This window comes from Colias philodice, chromosome 21 (genome assembly GCF_061535455.1).
Source record: "Colias philodice isolate Cphi_HAF_F1 chromosome 21, ilColPhil1 Martin Lab GWU primary, whole genome shotgun sequence".
In the NCBI taxonomy this organism is placed as follows: Eukaryota; Metazoa; Arthropoda; class Insecta; order Lepidoptera; family Pieridae; genus Colias; species Colias philodice.
The window spans coordinates 6,445,542-6,461,478 of record NC_143106.1 but is presented as its reverse complement, the minus strand read 5'-3'; the positions used below and the strand labels follow the sequence as shown (position 1 = coordinate 6,461,478).

Here is a 15,937-nt window from a genome sequence, read left to right as displayed (position 1 = left end):
CATTAGAAACCTCAAAAATAACAGTACTTCTCCACTACTTAATGGATCTTATTATACATATAAACCTTCCTCTTGAATCACTCTATCTATTAAAAAAAACTGCATCAAAATCCGTTGCGTAGTTTCAAAGATTTAAGCGTACAAAGGGACATAGGGACATAGGGACATAGGGACAGGGAAAGCGACTTTGTTTTATACTATGTAGTGATTAAGATAAGATTAAGAATTAAGATAAGCTTCTTGAGCTTTCTCTAAAAATTTCTGGCAACACTCATGATGATATCGGAACGATATCGGATATATCGGCTATCGGCGTCCGATATCCGATATCGGATCGGATAATGTGAAAACGCTCCAGATTATTAAAAAATAAAAACGTTCCTTTTCACAAATTAGAATATAGAAATAAGATGTGTAAAATGTGTAAATAATAATTAATTAATTAATAACACATAAATTGTTAAAAAAAAGGACGACAAAAGTGTCTCAAATAAAATAAATACAATTTAATATACTTCTTACCCACTTTCTTTTGAGAAATTTTAATTTTGTACTATATTGTACTAGTAAAATATTGTTTTTCTTAAACTAATTTAAATCCTCGAATAAATAAATAGTAATTAGCACTTTAATAATAACTAAATATTTTAGATTTATTTTTAGAAAATAAGATTTTGTGCTGAAAGGGATCACTTCTAGAAAATGATGCGCGCGCATTTAGTATTCCGTGTTTCTAAACATGGCAGGTCGTAGTGGTTTTGACGATGGAAATCTGAGGTATTTATTATTTAAATCCGTAATTAACTTAGTTTGATCCGAAAAGCAGTGTTAATTAAAAAATAATATGAAATAAAATCGATTTATTGTGTGAAATCCATCGACATCCGCATGCATTTCTTTTTCTTGACGGCGCGATAACATTGAAAGAAAATGGTTTTTTTAACAAAAAGTGCGTCTACCTACGAATATATTAAATTTATCGGCTCCGCGAAAAATGTATTAACATAATCCTTGATGTGCAGTGTGCGTGTATAAATATTATAGGTTATAATATACCACGGTTATCGTGATTGTGTGCAGGGATTATGGAGGCAGCAGGAGGACGGCGGGCGGTCGCCCGTTGCCGACGGAGCCTCCTTACAAAGCCTATGTTGGAAATCTACCCTCTGGTATCATACAAGGAGACATAAACAGAATCTTTCCAGTGAGTAAAATTAATTATAAATTCTTCACTGTTGGTTCCAAATTTTTATATTAAATTGTTTATAAGTGGCACATAAGCGAAATTGATGTATATTGTGTGATAGTCTCAATTCGGAAAATAAACCAAATAAGAAAAAAGAATATTTGCCGCTCATCATGCGTTAAATATTTCCTTATCTTGTATGTTTAGCTTACTTTCAATGTCTTGAACAGTGATTATGTCACTGTCTAGGTCAATTTACATCTTGTTAGTGCTACTGTTGCTTATTCTGTTGCAATACAAAGATTATTGATATTTGAATGCTTTGATGAATTCAATCTTGTCTCCTTTGTCTCGTTGGAATGGCTATATATATTATGCTTATGATTAACTCTATGGTATCAAGTATGAAAATACTATATATGCTATACTAAGCCATTTGTTACTTGATGAACTTCTGTTTTTTTTTTGTTAGATTAACTTGTGAATGTCTCTTTTCATTTGTTATAGCATGTTCTAGGACTTAAATGTGTGTAAAGGAGTCTTTATAAAGAGTAAAGTCTCTTAATATCTAAGTATTTGTTGAAAATGAGAAATTCACTGTTTTTGATAATATTTTATAGGTTTCCTGTTAGAATCACGACATAAGATGCCTAGATGTATATTGGATTTTTAATACATCTTATTAGAATGATTATCCTGATCCTGGTTAAAGCGTCAGCTTGGTAGCAAAGCGGAGCCCTTCCATGGCTGGAAGATAAAAAATCTATGGATTGAATCTTAATTACTCATAAATTAACAAAAATTTGACAGATTAGCTGTAAAAATGTTCAGTTGATAAAAAAAAATAGGTTTTATGTTTTAAATAGATGATATGATTAGCCTGTATACCAAGCTGTTGTTTATGAATTATATACAGGATGTGATGACTAATATACATTGTACGAAACATCTTTCGGGAATATTACATATATTGATTATCATTTTATGTAAAACTAGCGACCCGCCCCGGCTTCGCACGGGTGCAATGCTGATACTAAATACACTACAGAATAACTTTTAACGTTGTATATAAAAACAGCGGCCCGGCCAGCCGGTACCGCCGCAAACGGTACGCCCCGCAATTTTTAAATCTGTAATATCTTCGAAAATATTCACTTAAATCATACGGTGTAAAGGGCCATATAGATCTATATTAAATGAACAATGTATTCAAGGTATTTAATTGGTTAAGGATTAATGCTGTATTGGTTAAAATCGCTTCGAAAATTAGCTATTATTTGTCGTAAAAAGTAAATGACAAAACAAAGTTATTGTGGGTTATCCATAAGAGATAGACATATGCCATCGCGGACTTTTCTGTAGGCCTTTTCAATGTGTACAATACTTAGTACATTATTTTGATAAAACTCGTAGGGTTCAGCCTACGTTTGCAATGTAAGCGGATAAAATGTAATTATTTACGACATCACATTAGAAACCTCAAAAATAACAGTACTTCTCCACTATTTAATGGATGTTATTATACATATAAACCTTCCTCTTGAATCACTCTATCTATTAAAAAAAACCGCATCAAAATCCGTTGCGTAGTTTCAAAGATTTAAGCGTACAAAGGGACATAGGGACATAGGGAAATAGGGACAGAGAATGCGACTTTGTTTTATACTATGTAGTGAAGTGACTGCAGAATGAGAATAAATTTTTCCGTATGAGCTAGCAAAAAATCTGTTGAAATGAATGGTCGAATATTTCTCCTAAACAAGGCTTTTTCGATGAGAGGCCCTATTTTGTAAATTGAACTTAACAAGGTAACTACCTTGCTATGCCACTGGACTCATAGCATGTTATGACAAAATTACTGCCTAAAACGGCCGAATGAATAAAAAAGTTATCTAATAGTTAATTATGAATGTATTGCAGTGTCATCATATCATAAATATGTATAACATACCAATTCTGACTGGCCGGTTGGCTTGGTTGGTAGTGGCCCTGCCTTCAAAGCCAGAGGTCGTGGGTTCGATTCCCACCCGGGGCAAATATTTGTTTGCTCTGTGTCTGGGTGTTAATTAGATCGTGCCATGTGTGAAAATTGTCCCGAAATATTTATTTATTTATTTATTTATTCTAATGACTTCACTTCTATAACATTTCAGGACCTTAACATAAAAAATGTGAGGTTGGTTATGGATAAAGAAACTGATAGATTCAAAGGCTTCTGCTATGTGGAATTTGAATATTTAGAAGATTTGATCAAAGCAATCGAGATGAATGGTGCCCTAAATGTAGATGGTAACTATATCAAAATTGATGTGGCTGAAGAGAAAAGAAACGACAGGTGAGTTTAGTACTAGATATTATGCAAAAGTTTGTGAAAATGTGGAGAATGAATGTATGTGTATGTATGTATATTTGTTACTCTTTCACACAAATACTACTGAACCGATTACAATGAAATTTAGCACACATATGGAGGGTAACTTGGATTAACATATAGGATAGGTATTATCCCGGAAATCCCACGGAAATGGGAACTATGCAGGTTTTTCTTTGAAAATGTGAAAGCTATGATTATATAATTTCTCATTTTAACAGAAATGACAAAAATTCATTCTGCTATTCTATTTATTTATTAATTGTATTTACTTGAAACACACCTTTTAAATGAGAAACTTCATTCAATAAGCAATCAGTTTTCTTAGATGATTCAAACAATTAGATGCAATGCAATGTTAATTATTGTTGGTTAAATAGGATATTCAATGTCAATTAATTATTGAAAAACATATTTAATGATATAGTTATTATTATAGAGTTGTGTTTGTTTATGAAAAACAATGATTTTGATTATGAGTTAAAATGTTACATTTTTGTTATAATGAACATAAGTTCTGTCAAGCTCATAATATGTTCAAACTATAACATAACATGCTCAAGAACATAAGTCAAGAAAATTTACTTCTTTGCTAAGCTTTTTCAAACTTTGTGAATTTGTATGTATTAACTGGATTGTTAACTATGTAAACATATTGTGTTATCAATCAAACAGTGTACAGTTTTCTGACTCCATTCACAAAACTGAGTTTTATATTAATTTTATATCTAATAGAGAAATGTTTCTAATTGGAATCATGGTACAGAATTTTTAATAACATATCAACATGCACTCCCAGACCTCTTTTAGCCTGTCTACACCTCTCTACTTATATCATTACCAGTCTAGTGTAGATAGTTGATGGTCAATTTATACTTGTATTTGAGCCGGTCAATTTCCGTGTTTAGAATTAATAATAATAAAAAAATATTTTTATTAAGAAGTGAAACTTCTTTAGGCGCGTTGAAGTTAAAATTTCAAGGTCGTGTCATGGCAATATCGTCACGTCATAGAGTAAGGCGATTATTTTGGTATATTTGAATCTTGCCAACGTAGTTTCAGTTCTGACACGTCTGCTCGGCGCACACGCTCATTTTTTTCTTTATAAAGGAACAAATGAAGGCAATTTTTAAAGTGAAACTTTTATTACATTGTCTCAAACTTTTTGGTCTGTGTAGCGCATGTCGCGTGACGGTCGGCTGCCGAGTAGGAATAAAGCAGTGTTGAGAGTCATTATCGTACAAATACGATAATTTTGTGCCTAAGTTTCACTTTTACCGTGGTTTCATAAAACCACACAACATTTTTTTTTATTTATTTATTTTATTTCCGTGTTCCCACAGGGGGGGCGGTTTCGACCGCGGGCGGCGGGACGGCCGCGACGGCGGGGGCCGTGACGGCGGTCGCGACGGCGGCGGGCGCGGCGGGTTCCGGCGGGACGGCGGGCGCGGTACGTACGACCACTTCGAGGCCGCCGACCGACGCGGCCCGCCGCGCCACCAGGGTGGAGGGTTCACACATGGTAACATCACTAACGCGGGATGGGGGGACTTGTCTGTGATAGGTTTTTTTTTAATTTGATATCTGTGCTATCTTTTTTTGATGTTGGTAGTTAGGATGGAAACTTTTTTTGTGTTGGTAGTAGAATTTTGTTTTTGAAAGTTTTAATTTGTGAATTGTTGACATTGCGAATAATTTTTACTTTTTAGGTACCTATTCAAATTTAATTTGTAATATACAGAAGTTTATTATAGTTTTTAATCATGTGATTTTTATTAAATATTGTAACAATCATCCTGTTATTGATAATGAGTTGTAAAACTCTACAAGCATTTATCACAAATAAATCCATAGGTACTTAATGTTAGTTGAAATATAATAATATATGTACTTATTTAATTTAATTAGATTTACAAAACACAAGAAAAAACTATACTAGAAGGTTACTTTTTTGAATGTGTTTGACTTTAATTTGTAAGTTGATTAGCAGACAAGTCTTCATTCATAATCATTGTTCATATTCAATGGTAGCTTTGATTGCATTAACAACTAACATACATGAGTGAATAATTTGCTTTATGTATATTGTTATATTATCAAATAAATGCTTAAGGTTTTATATCAATAGACTACAGGCCCGTGTTGAAAAAATTATGGGTCATTTGACCCACCAGGTGACCTATCTAGAACGATATAAGAGCATAAAATAATAAGATTCAGCACTATGACGTCACTTGTAAGCTGTCCACCTGAGTGCAGATGAGAATTCGAAAGTACAGGTAGAGATTTTCTCCCTTTGTCTCCATGATTTTTGTACGGCGTTGCGAAATAATGGATTAAAAGCAGTATAGAAATAGTATGACACAGATGCCGTACAAAAATGATGGTCCACAAAGTCGGAATTTATTTTTATTTTTCGACAGTTGCCGGGGTAAGTTTAGTTATTTGATTTTGTACGGCATCTGTGTCATACTATTTGTATACTGCTTTTAATCCATTATTCCGCAACGCCGTACAAAAATAATGGAGACAAGAGGCAAAAATCTCTACCTGAACTTTCGAATTCTCATCTGCACTCAGGTGGACAGCTTACAAGTGACGTCATAGTGCTGAATATTATTATTTTATGCTCTTATATCGTTCTAGATAGGTCACCTGGTGGGTCAAATGACCCATAATTTTTTCAACACGGGCCTGTAGTCTACAAATCATCTGTCTGATATTACTCACATACATTATAACATTTTCATTTTTTTATTAATGAATTGCCATTGGTTTGAAAATTTGTTAAATTGTTTTTCTGTTTTTTCGTGTTCACTCACAAATAATAATTAATCATTCATCTGTAAACACTTTTTCCATTGAATTTACACTCTGGGTAAATTTAATCATTTTTTTAGTTATTTAGGGTTTTTTTCAAATTACTTAACACTTTTAGTAAAATCATGTCATAGTGCTTTTGCATTGTGCTTTGATTCTTGTAGCTGTACTAAACAGCCTTAGTTCTTTGTTGGGCTTAATTAGTTTTTATTTTGTTTCCTCCCCTGAGTATTATACTCACGTTTTTATTATTTCTATAATTCTTTTAACAAAATATACATGTAAAGATCCAACACGCAAAACACTTTAAAAATACAAGCAAGAAGCACACAAAAATTTCAAATTTTTCTTAATAACAAAAAAATCTACACTATTTCCAAAAAAAAGGAAACATAACCATAATGAACGTACGATTTTTATTACTCATGCACTGCGTCTCCTTGCCACCAGGTTGTCTGGAAGAGATCGCTGTCTGATCGATAAGACCGCCTGCTGTGCTCTTTGTTACTTATACATATTGTATCCTTTTTGTACTTTTCTCTGTGGTGCACAATAAAGAATGTTTGTTTATTTGTACGATTCAGACCGCGAACGCGCGCCGCCGGGCGGTGCGGGCGAGCGGTGGAGCGAGCGGGGGTCGCGCGGGTCGAGCGAGGAGCCGCGCGGGGGCGAGTGGGGCCGCATGGGCCGCGCCGGCGGGGCCGCCAACCCGCCGCCCGCGCGCCCGCGACGCAACTTTGATGACATGCCGCCCTCGCGACCAGGTTAGTGACGCCGTTGGGTCGGTACGCGTTGGAACCAGCCATACGCTTAGTGACAGCGATTATGTGCCGCCTTCGTGATCAAGTTTGTGACGCCGTTGAACTGGTAGTGATGTAGGATACCACATAGGCCGCTCTGCCGCCCATCAGTCGCTCTCGCGATCAGGATTGTGACGCCGTTGGGTCGATACATACTGTTGGAGACAGTATGAGCATGCCGTCCGCGCCGCAACTTTGATGACATGCCGCCCTCGCGACCAGGTTAGTGACGCCGTTGGGTCGGTACATACTGTGGAGCCAGCCGTCCGCGCAGTGACAGCGATTATTTGCCGCCTTCGCGATCAGGTTTGTGACGCCGTTGACTAGCTTTATTGGTTTTATCATGAGGGATTAAGCTTAACAAGTACGACGAATTCGAAATGCAATTTCAATTTTTTTAGAATTTAGGACAAAAAAATTGATTGTGTATTACTAAATTTCCAATTACACAATCGTTTTGCAAATGAAAGGTTTTGTTTATGCAGATAAGTAACAATATTTATTGAAATACAATATGTAAATCGGTTATGAGATCTATCACATCTACATTTTAATTTTTTCAATCAAAATGTACACATTTATAAAAAAAAAGACGGGTTGCACTCCGGGAGTGCCAGCAGAAGTGAAAACTTGATTATTAACGTTGAGCATGTTTGATATCCATCCGTCTTACGCTTTTTCGATCAGGTCACGTGTCCTGACGCGAGTTTAAGATTTTATACCCATTACAGAAAAAGTGCTCAACGCCGCTATAGAAGTTTTCACTTCAATATTTTCCACCTATAATAAAAAACGCGCCAAATTGCAGACACATCCGGCAGGCCGAAGCTAGTGCTGGAGCCGCGGACGGTGAAGGAGCCGGTGAACTCGCTCGCGGCCACGAGCCAAGCGTCGTCGATATTCGGCGGCGCGCGGCCACGGGAGGAGCGGCTCAAGGAGCTCAAGAGCGAGTAGGCCGCACATCGTCTAATAAGAAGCTTATATCTAATACACTGGAGATTGCACTATGCACATTAACTTGTTACAAGAAAATATGACATGGAATGACGCCTGTATGTTTTTTTATCTTCACACCTAACTTGGGCAAGTTGGTGTGAAAGGGATAAAAAAACATACAGGCGTCATTCAGCGTCATATTTTCTTGTTACAAGTTAATGTTCATAGTGCAATCTCCAGTGTATTAGATATAAGCTTCTTGGTCTAATGTAAGCCGACTCACCGACTGCCCTCGCGCGTAATAATACAGAGATAAAGCTTCATACAATCGCATGAGTTGATAAATAATACAGAGACAAAGCTTCATACAACATGAGTGGATTAATAGTACATACAAAGCTTCATACAATAAGATGTCAATAAGCTTCATACAATTACGTGAGTGGATTAATAGTACAGATACAAAGTTTCATACAAACTCGATACACGAGTTAATAGTAGCTTTATACAACATGAGTGGATAAATGTACATACAAAGCTTCGTACATCCAAATGACTGGATAAATAGTACAGAAGCTTTATACAACCAGAGAATTGCCCCCCGCCCCCAAATGGTACACTAATAAAAAACATCATAAACTTTACAAAATAACAAAAAATCAACTTGTTGATGTTTCAGTTGCAAGCTTGTATATATTTACGGGAAAACGTGTTATTTTATTATCAACTAGCTTTTCACCCGCTTTGTCTAAAACCTAATAAATTTTATATAAAAACCTTCCGCGGCAATTACACTATCTATTAAAAAATCGCTCCAAATCCCTTTTGTAGTTTTATAAATCTACTAAAAAGCATACATACATACAGACATAAAGACAGACTTGGGAAGCGACTATATTATACTATGTAGTGATAAGCATTGTTTATTGCACTGTTTTTTTCCCAATTCCTTTCATAATACTATAAAAAATATATCATCATTCAATCATTAAAAGGATTAAAATAGTAAATAAAATTATATTTAATTTGTAACAAGACTACCAAAATACGAAAAATAATTTAGCACGTCGTTAAGAAGCTTTGTCTCAGTGTACAGTTACTTATGTCCTCTCGGTGCGTGTGTACTACCCTCATATGTACTACCCACATAATATGTCATTTTTCAACCCCCATATTGTGAACCATTAGTGTTGGTGTAATATGTCTATGTACCCACTACCTAAGTAAGATGTGAGCTTACGAAATTCGAACCTTGTGATTTTAGGAATTTCAATTTGGGAAAATTAAAAAAAAAATGAACAAATTTTAGTTCTTAATGTGAAATAATCTCTCTAGAGGTTGTAGTAATTTAAATTGAAACCGTGATTGGCAAATTAAAAATTTTTCAATAACTTACTTTTCACTGTCTGTTACAAAGTAACAACGGCAGCTACTAATTATCGTGTATGATGTAATTATAGTGTAACGCTTCATCTACATTTCATTACAATTCTTTTTCAATCGTGATCTATGTGAATCTATAAAACAACTCAAAAAACATATTTTTTATGTTTTTTTTTTCCAAATAGCACTTATTTTTATGGAATAATTTAGATGCATATAGTTTATTTTCGTACATGTTTACACGTCTTTTCCTCATTTCCAAAGTTACTAGAAATCAAAATAGTGGAAATAGACACGTAAGATTGAAGAAGAATTAATAGAAGATGCCAAAAAGGTAGTAATTTTTTAAGTAATCTAATCTAATGTTAAATAATCGAGGGCTTTTGTATAAATAGTCGCGTTACTCGGCTTAACTTAGATGTACTTTCATTCAGTGTACATGTATCGTCCTATCTCGCCCGCTATACTCTATGTATGTTCCATTATTTAATTAAAAATGTGCAGAAAAACATTGTAAATGTACTGGAAGGATTTTGTTAGGTTGTGAGGTTGTAAATCATTTTTATCATATATGTATTTTGTTAGCTTTGTTATAATATGTATTGATGCGTTTTATCGTGCGTCACTTTCGCTAATTTATGAGCGGAATCAACGGCGTCATTTGTAATGCTAGCTTTTGGCCTCGAAAATCCTCAGTTTGTGTGTAAGATGTTTTGTTTGCATAATATCGACTTATTTCCATAATTATTGTCTCAAATATGTGTTTTATTCTTATTTGCATATTGTTGTTTAATTTGTGAAATAATCTTTTTTTTTTCAATAGCAATAAACCATTGACACGGTTTTTTAATACTCTGTTGCGACGGTTTATAAATTTTTGTTCAATTGTTTAAGTTTTAGATCTAAAAATAATAATTGTAAAACATAATTTAAGAAAACAATGTCATTGGTGATTTTATGATTCATTAATAAACTTCCATGTACATGGATTTCTACTTTATCTAGGTATGTGTGTAATTTCATGAAAAATGTGGCAGAAAAAAAATCGCAAAATTGTAACAGGTTATAGAAAAATAATAAAAAATAAATTCTTTGTACTCAGTGTTTTATTTCAACCTATCCTATTTCTATAATCCCTGCCAATATTATAATTATGTGAAAGTAACTCTGTTTGTCTCTACTTCATACAAACCACAGAACCAATTTGCCTTTACTTATGTCATTATCAAGATATCAAAATTAATCAGTACATAATACATACCTATGAAAAATAAATGTCTAAATATTCGAGAAATATTTTCCTGTTTGGAGCATATTGCATACTAACATTGATTTCAATAATTGAAAAAGAGCGTATGTGCCGACTGCAGAGCACACGAGTCAGAAGTGAAACTTCTTTATTAAGATACAAAAATCCTCGCTCTACTCCGTGACGTGACGGTATTGCGATGACGCGACTTGAAATTTTATTCTCGATGCGCCCTAAGAAGTTTCACTTCAAAGTTATTAATGGCAATAAACTTAATTATTGTAAGGTAAAGCATGCAAACGCTAAAAAAATAATTAATTAATATCACCTTTACCATATACATACATCACATTAAAACAAAATTATGAGAGCAATGTTTTTGGATATAATTTAATCCAAAGTTTTATTATATAGGTAACAACAAGGGCTGGAATGAGTGGTATAAAGAAATTAAAAAACATATTAATATTATAAACAATTTATTAAATATCCAAATCATCGTCAGGATCCTCATCATCCCAGTCATCCACTGCATCTGGTTCATAGAATACTCTACCCTGACCTTCATTGATTTTACTCATGTATGGCAGTTGCAATTTATTCTTCTCCAACTGTGATATTTGATCCGTCTCTATCTTAAATGTTGTGAGACTTCCTGGTGTAACCTTCTCGACTTCATCTTTTTTACTTAATTTAACTATAGGTGATAATTTAAAGTAACAAGTCCTAGAATCATAAGACATAATTTCTTCGCTTCTCAACAGTTTGCCTGCCTTTTTTATTTGTATGTACAATTTGTCATTTTTCTTTCCATCAAAGGTAACTATTGCATGGGCTATGTGATTCAAGTGTATTTGCAACTTTGAATTTAGTAAGATACAATCTTTGTGTAATATTATTATAACCTTTGATACATTAGAATCATGCTGGAAATTTTTGATAATCTTTAAACAATTGTTCCATCCTAACAAGAGGCTCATTTGATTTACAGAATCAATGATTATTGTTGTTTTTTCTTTTGGTTTATCCAATGCTTCTCGACATATTTCATCAAAGAATTGGCATCGTTTTTCCTTAAATATACCTTGCCATAAGGCTATTGGCTGTTCAAGACAGAAAATATTCAACATGTTATCATCTTGGACAAGGTTTTGAAGAAGAGGTAAAGCATTTTTATTATAGTCTTCTTCTATAAGAATTGTTGTTGTCGCTTTAAGCTTAAACAGTGTCATTGCTTATGTGTATAGTAATAATTAAGGTTGCAATTACACTTAAATACAGCAGTGATAGGTTTACGTAATGATTAGATCTAAGTAAGCAATTTCAGTACTATTTACATTAATGTTTTCTGCCTATGGTTTTCTGTGAAAAATAAATATCACACATCCAAAAGGCATGCTCAATCTGTCTCTGTCAATGATGTGTCAACTGTCAAATACAGTCCACAGAGCAAGTAATGCGTTTTATACAATGACTAAGGAATCCTATGGACAGGGCATATTGTTCTATACAAACAACTGATTATACATATAACATGCATTTCGATACCGAAATAATAAAACTAATACTGTCTCTTTCTAACCAATGAATATTCTGATAAGTGAAAAAATATGACTATACGTCAGTCAGTGCTAATTCTATACCGTTTGACATTTGAAGTTTGCTCAAATACCTACTGTGGCCGGGCGCCATTTTATGTTCTCGTTATTATGATGTACATGCTCTGTCATTGCTTCGTAGTAAACATTGAAAAATATTGAATATTTTTGTGATTGTGACAAACATTTGTGTCTAAAACATATAGAGTGGTCAAGAACAAATAGTAGCATAATGCCAAAGTGCAGTATTGTGGGATGTGGCTCCAGAAAGAATGAAAACCAGAAAAGTTTGTCTTTGCACCGGTATGTATACGTTTTGACTGAAATATTAGTTATTACTTTGCTGATTTAGCTATTTTCATATATATTGAATTGAGGAGTATTCACAGACTATGTTTAGTGCAAAATTGTAACCAAATATAGCTTTATTTTGTATATTTTCGTACTAGTAAAATAATGAATTTGGGTGCTAGTGATGGCTTATAATATCGATATCAGCAAAATGTTGGATGAAGACGTGCGTTTCCCAAGTCTGTGGCATGAATCTCAAAAATAGTTGCTTTGGTGTATACACTTCTAAATTAACAAATAAATTTTGCCAAGAGCAGCGAACACTAATTAATACCTTAAATTTACCTAATATGAATTTTAACTTAAGTAAGCTTGGTCGCTTTTACAGTACTTTAAAAATGTATTTGTAAATAAGTCAGGTGAGAACTAAAATAATTATAATAACCTAAAAATTCATTTTTTTAAGGTTACCAAGAAGTGAATATAGAAAAAGAAAATGGTTAGAAGCAATTGGAACTGAAAATATCAAGCCAAATGTAAAGGATATTTTCATATGTTCCCTACATTTCCCTGAAAGTGCTTTCAATAGAACAATGGATGTGATTCGTCTGCACGATGATGCTATACCAGTATGTCTGCCGCTGCATTCACACAGGGTGAGGTTTTTATCTGTCAACATGTGATGTCTTCCAATTTACTTTTTATATTTTTATTTAGATTTAGGGCTGTCATTTATAATCTAACGTTTCTCCTATTTTGAAGGGGGTCTGTGAACAAACTGAAACTGAAACAAGATGGTTTTATATTATGATTTTTTTAGTACAAACCTGGGTCATATTTGGTTGTTGAAATTTTATTGACTGAGGGAAAGTGCAATTTACTTTAAATACATGGGGTGTTTTAAGTTATTATACTGGTCCAGAAATAATCAATATGGCAGCCCTACTTCTAGCAAATACCTGTGTATGTAGGTTATGGTTATTTAAATGTATCATTCTTCATACCTGGTTCAAAGTACTATTTTTTTAATCTAAAAATGAATTTCAGCCTTTTGTCAGTCAAGGTGAACCTGCTTCATCAACGGTGAATAAATTGGATTCAACTCCTTTGGCAGACATACAGAATGATTCAAATATGGTAATTATTTTATGTATTGCTTTATTCGCTAACCCTTTGTAAAATAAAATAAGGGAATTTGTAATATCATTTAGCGAAATTGTAATTTTTAACAGAAAAAATAAGACTATCTACGAAAAGAAGTGAGATGCCATCAATTACATATTATGTTACTTGTAAAAAATAAACAAGTACCAACCTGATAAATACAGTAGAACACAATTTTCGAAAGTTTTGATGACATTTACCTTTTAGTGACATGAAGTTGTCTTTTGATGATATTCACTAGGTTTTCAATTATTATTTGCATGGCTAATATTAGGGTTTCGGTATTACCCTACCCATTTAACAAATTCCGGTATTGAAAGCCCTAATGTTAGCATTAATTTCAAACCATTGCTCTTTTAAGATATATTATTAGTTGAAGTGAAATTCCGCAGGCTCATATTTTAATGATTTTGCTTTAGGTACATGCAAATTATGACTAATAAATATAATAAATAAAATGTAAAGTGAACAATGCTAGTTAATGTAAATTGTGACTTTCTTTTTCAGGTACCAGAGCCTCAAATCCCTATTATGGTAATGCAATCGTCGGCTGTAAATAAAGCGGACCAATTTTCTTTGGACATAGGGAATGTTTCAGATTTGGTAATTTTTTTTAATTTCTGTTAAATTCTACATAAATTGTGCTTACCTAATTTTATAGAAAAATTTTGTATGTGTATTTAAACACTTTATTGTAATAACCAATAGTTGTAGTAACACCATAATAATTATAAATGCAAAGATGACAAAACTCACAGGTACAATACAAAAAAATCACTACATAGTATAAAACAAAGTCGTTTTCTCTGTCCCTATGTCCCTTTGTATGCATAAATCTTTAAAACTACGCAACGGATTTTGATGCGGTTTTTTTTTATAGATAGAGTGATTCAAGAGGAAGGTTTTAGTATTATTACGACAAAACAGGACTTAATTGCGTAAATATTGTCATATTGTTTGTATAACGCGTTTCATTAAAGAAACTAATCTTAAATGGCGGCGCTTATCATTCCCTCTCGCTTACACATGGCCGTATGGCATGCAAAAAAAATAGGGAAAAGTAAAATCGCTAAAATGTATTTGATTTTCCCTATAATAAGTTTTATCATAAATTTACAATGACAATTATGTATAATATATGTAAAAAATACATATTATATTATATTCATAGATTTGCTTAAACTATGGTTATCGATTCTGTATGCGTTGGGCCATACATATATTCAAATGTTAATTGTGATTTTTGTATCATTTACAGCTTCAAGTGGAACCTCAAGTCCCTATCATAGCAATTCAGCATATTCCTAGCACATCAAAAGTTCTGGTAAGTCTAATACAGTTTCCTTTTCATAATTATTTATACAGGAAGCCCGAATAAAAGCTTACCTTTATATCATCTATAGGGAACCGTATGCTCGTCTGTAAAGTAAAATTTTAGCCTCAATAATAGTCGCACGGTTTTCGAAATAATCAGAGTTTAAGTTTTTTCAATTCGGGTCGGACGTTAGAGTGAATCACGATACACTCTAACGTCGATTTAAGACACATATAAACAAAATTCTTACTAGCACATATTAGAGCTTTAAGGTAAACAAAATATTTTTTTAGCTCTTAATTGAAGCACAATTTTCTATAAAACTGTTTACAATCGCATTTGGCTTCGTCTCGATTTTTATAAGCTTCGGCAAACTAACATACATATTTTTTAATGGCCAGTTTCTCATTTAGGATGCTGCAATTTTTGACATTTAACTTTTTTAAATTTCAGGAACCTAAAATCAAGAAGTTAGAGCGGAAATGCGACAGTCTAACGAGAAAAGTTAGGACTTTAAATGAAAAAGTACGCAGGCAGAAGAAAAAAATTGCGAATTTTAAAAATATTATTAAGGATTTGCAAGATCGAAATTTAGTTAATAATGAATCTTCGATAGTATTGGAGTCATGCGCAGGTCCGAAAGACTTTTTGAAAAGGCAGATTTTAAAATCAGAAGGTTTACCCTTGGAACGCCAATATTCCGAAGAATATTGCCGCGTTGACGCTGCATTTCTTTTCACCCAAAGCATACGATTTTGTACGTCGTACTTATAACACTTGTCTGCCTCATCCAAGAACCTTAACGAGGTGGTACCAAAACATAA

At 33.4% G+C, this 15,937-nt stretch overlaps 3 protein-coding genes across 3 annotated transcripts; 2 read left to right on the top strand and 1 right to left on the bottom strand.

Moving 5' to 3' along the window:
• Positions 1-664: 664 nt before the first annotated feature.
• LOC149478967 (eukaryotic translation initiation factor 4H-like) lies at positions 665-10,593 on the top strand. Its single transcript, XM_089708768.1, has 6 exons — positions 665-777; positions 1,081-1,204; positions 3,340-3,521; positions 4,901-5,079; positions 6,962-7,141; positions 7,986-10,593. The coding sequence occupies exons 1-6, from the start codon at positions 740-742 to the stop codon at positions 8,129-8,131; spliced, it is 849 nt and encodes a 282-aa protein (XP_089564894.1). The 5' UTR covers positions 665-739; the 3' UTR covers positions 8,132-10,593.
• A 614-nt stretch (positions 10,594-11,207) lies between these two features.
• On the bottom strand, positions 11,208-12,173 carry Elp5 (Elongator complex protein 5). The gene has a single exon (XM_089708555.1). It carries the CDS (start codon positions 11,975-11,977, stop codon positions 11,228-11,230), a length of 750 nt encoding a protein of 249 aa, XP_089564681.1. The 5' UTR covers positions 11,978-12,173; the 3' UTR covers positions 11,208-11,227.
• Positions 12,174-12,464: 291 nt separating this feature from the next.
• Positions 12,465-15,907, top strand: LOC149478965 (uncharacterized). The gene is made up of 6 exons (XM_089708964.1): positions 12,465-12,646; positions 13,101-13,290; positions 13,682-13,771; positions 14,306-14,401; positions 15,057-15,122; positions 15,567-15,907. The coding sequence occupies exons 1-6, from the start codon at positions 12,576-12,578 to the stop codon at positions 15,885-15,887; spliced, it is 834 nt and encodes a 277-aa protein (XP_089565090.1). The 5' UTR covers positions 12,465-12,575; the 3' UTR covers positions 15,888-15,907.
• Positions 15,908-15,937: the final 30 nt, after the last annotated feature.

Bases quoted from the DNA above. Each gene is read 5' to 3' on its own strand.
- LOC149478965 (XM_089708964.1), top strand. From the start codon at position 12,576: ATGCCAAAGTGCAGTATTGTGGGATGTGGCTCCAGAAAGAATGAAAAC. The intron at 12,647-13,100 runs GTATGTATACGT...CATTTTTTTAAG, and splicing joins AAAAGTTTGTCTTTGCACCG to GTTACCAAGAAGTGAATATA. The intron at 13,291-13,681 runs GTGAGGTTTTTA...AATGAATTTCAG, and splicing joins TGCCGCTGCATTCACACAGG to CCTTTTGTCAGTCAAGGTGA.
- LOC149478967 (XM_089708768.1), top strand. From the start codon at position 740: ATGGCAGGTCGTAGTGGTTTTGACGATGGAAATCTGAG. The intron at 778-1,080 runs GTATTTATTATT...GATTGTGTGCAG, and splicing joins TTTGACGATGGAAATCTGAG to GGATTATGGAGGCAGCAGGA. The intron at 7,142-7,985 runs GTTAGTGACGCC...GCCAAATTGCAG, and splicing joins CATGCCGCCCTCGCGACCAG to ACACATCCGGCAGGCCGAAG.
- Elp5 (XM_089708555.1), bottom strand. From the start codon at position 11,977: ATGACACTGTTTAAGCTTAAAGCGACAACAACAATTCTTATAGAAGAA.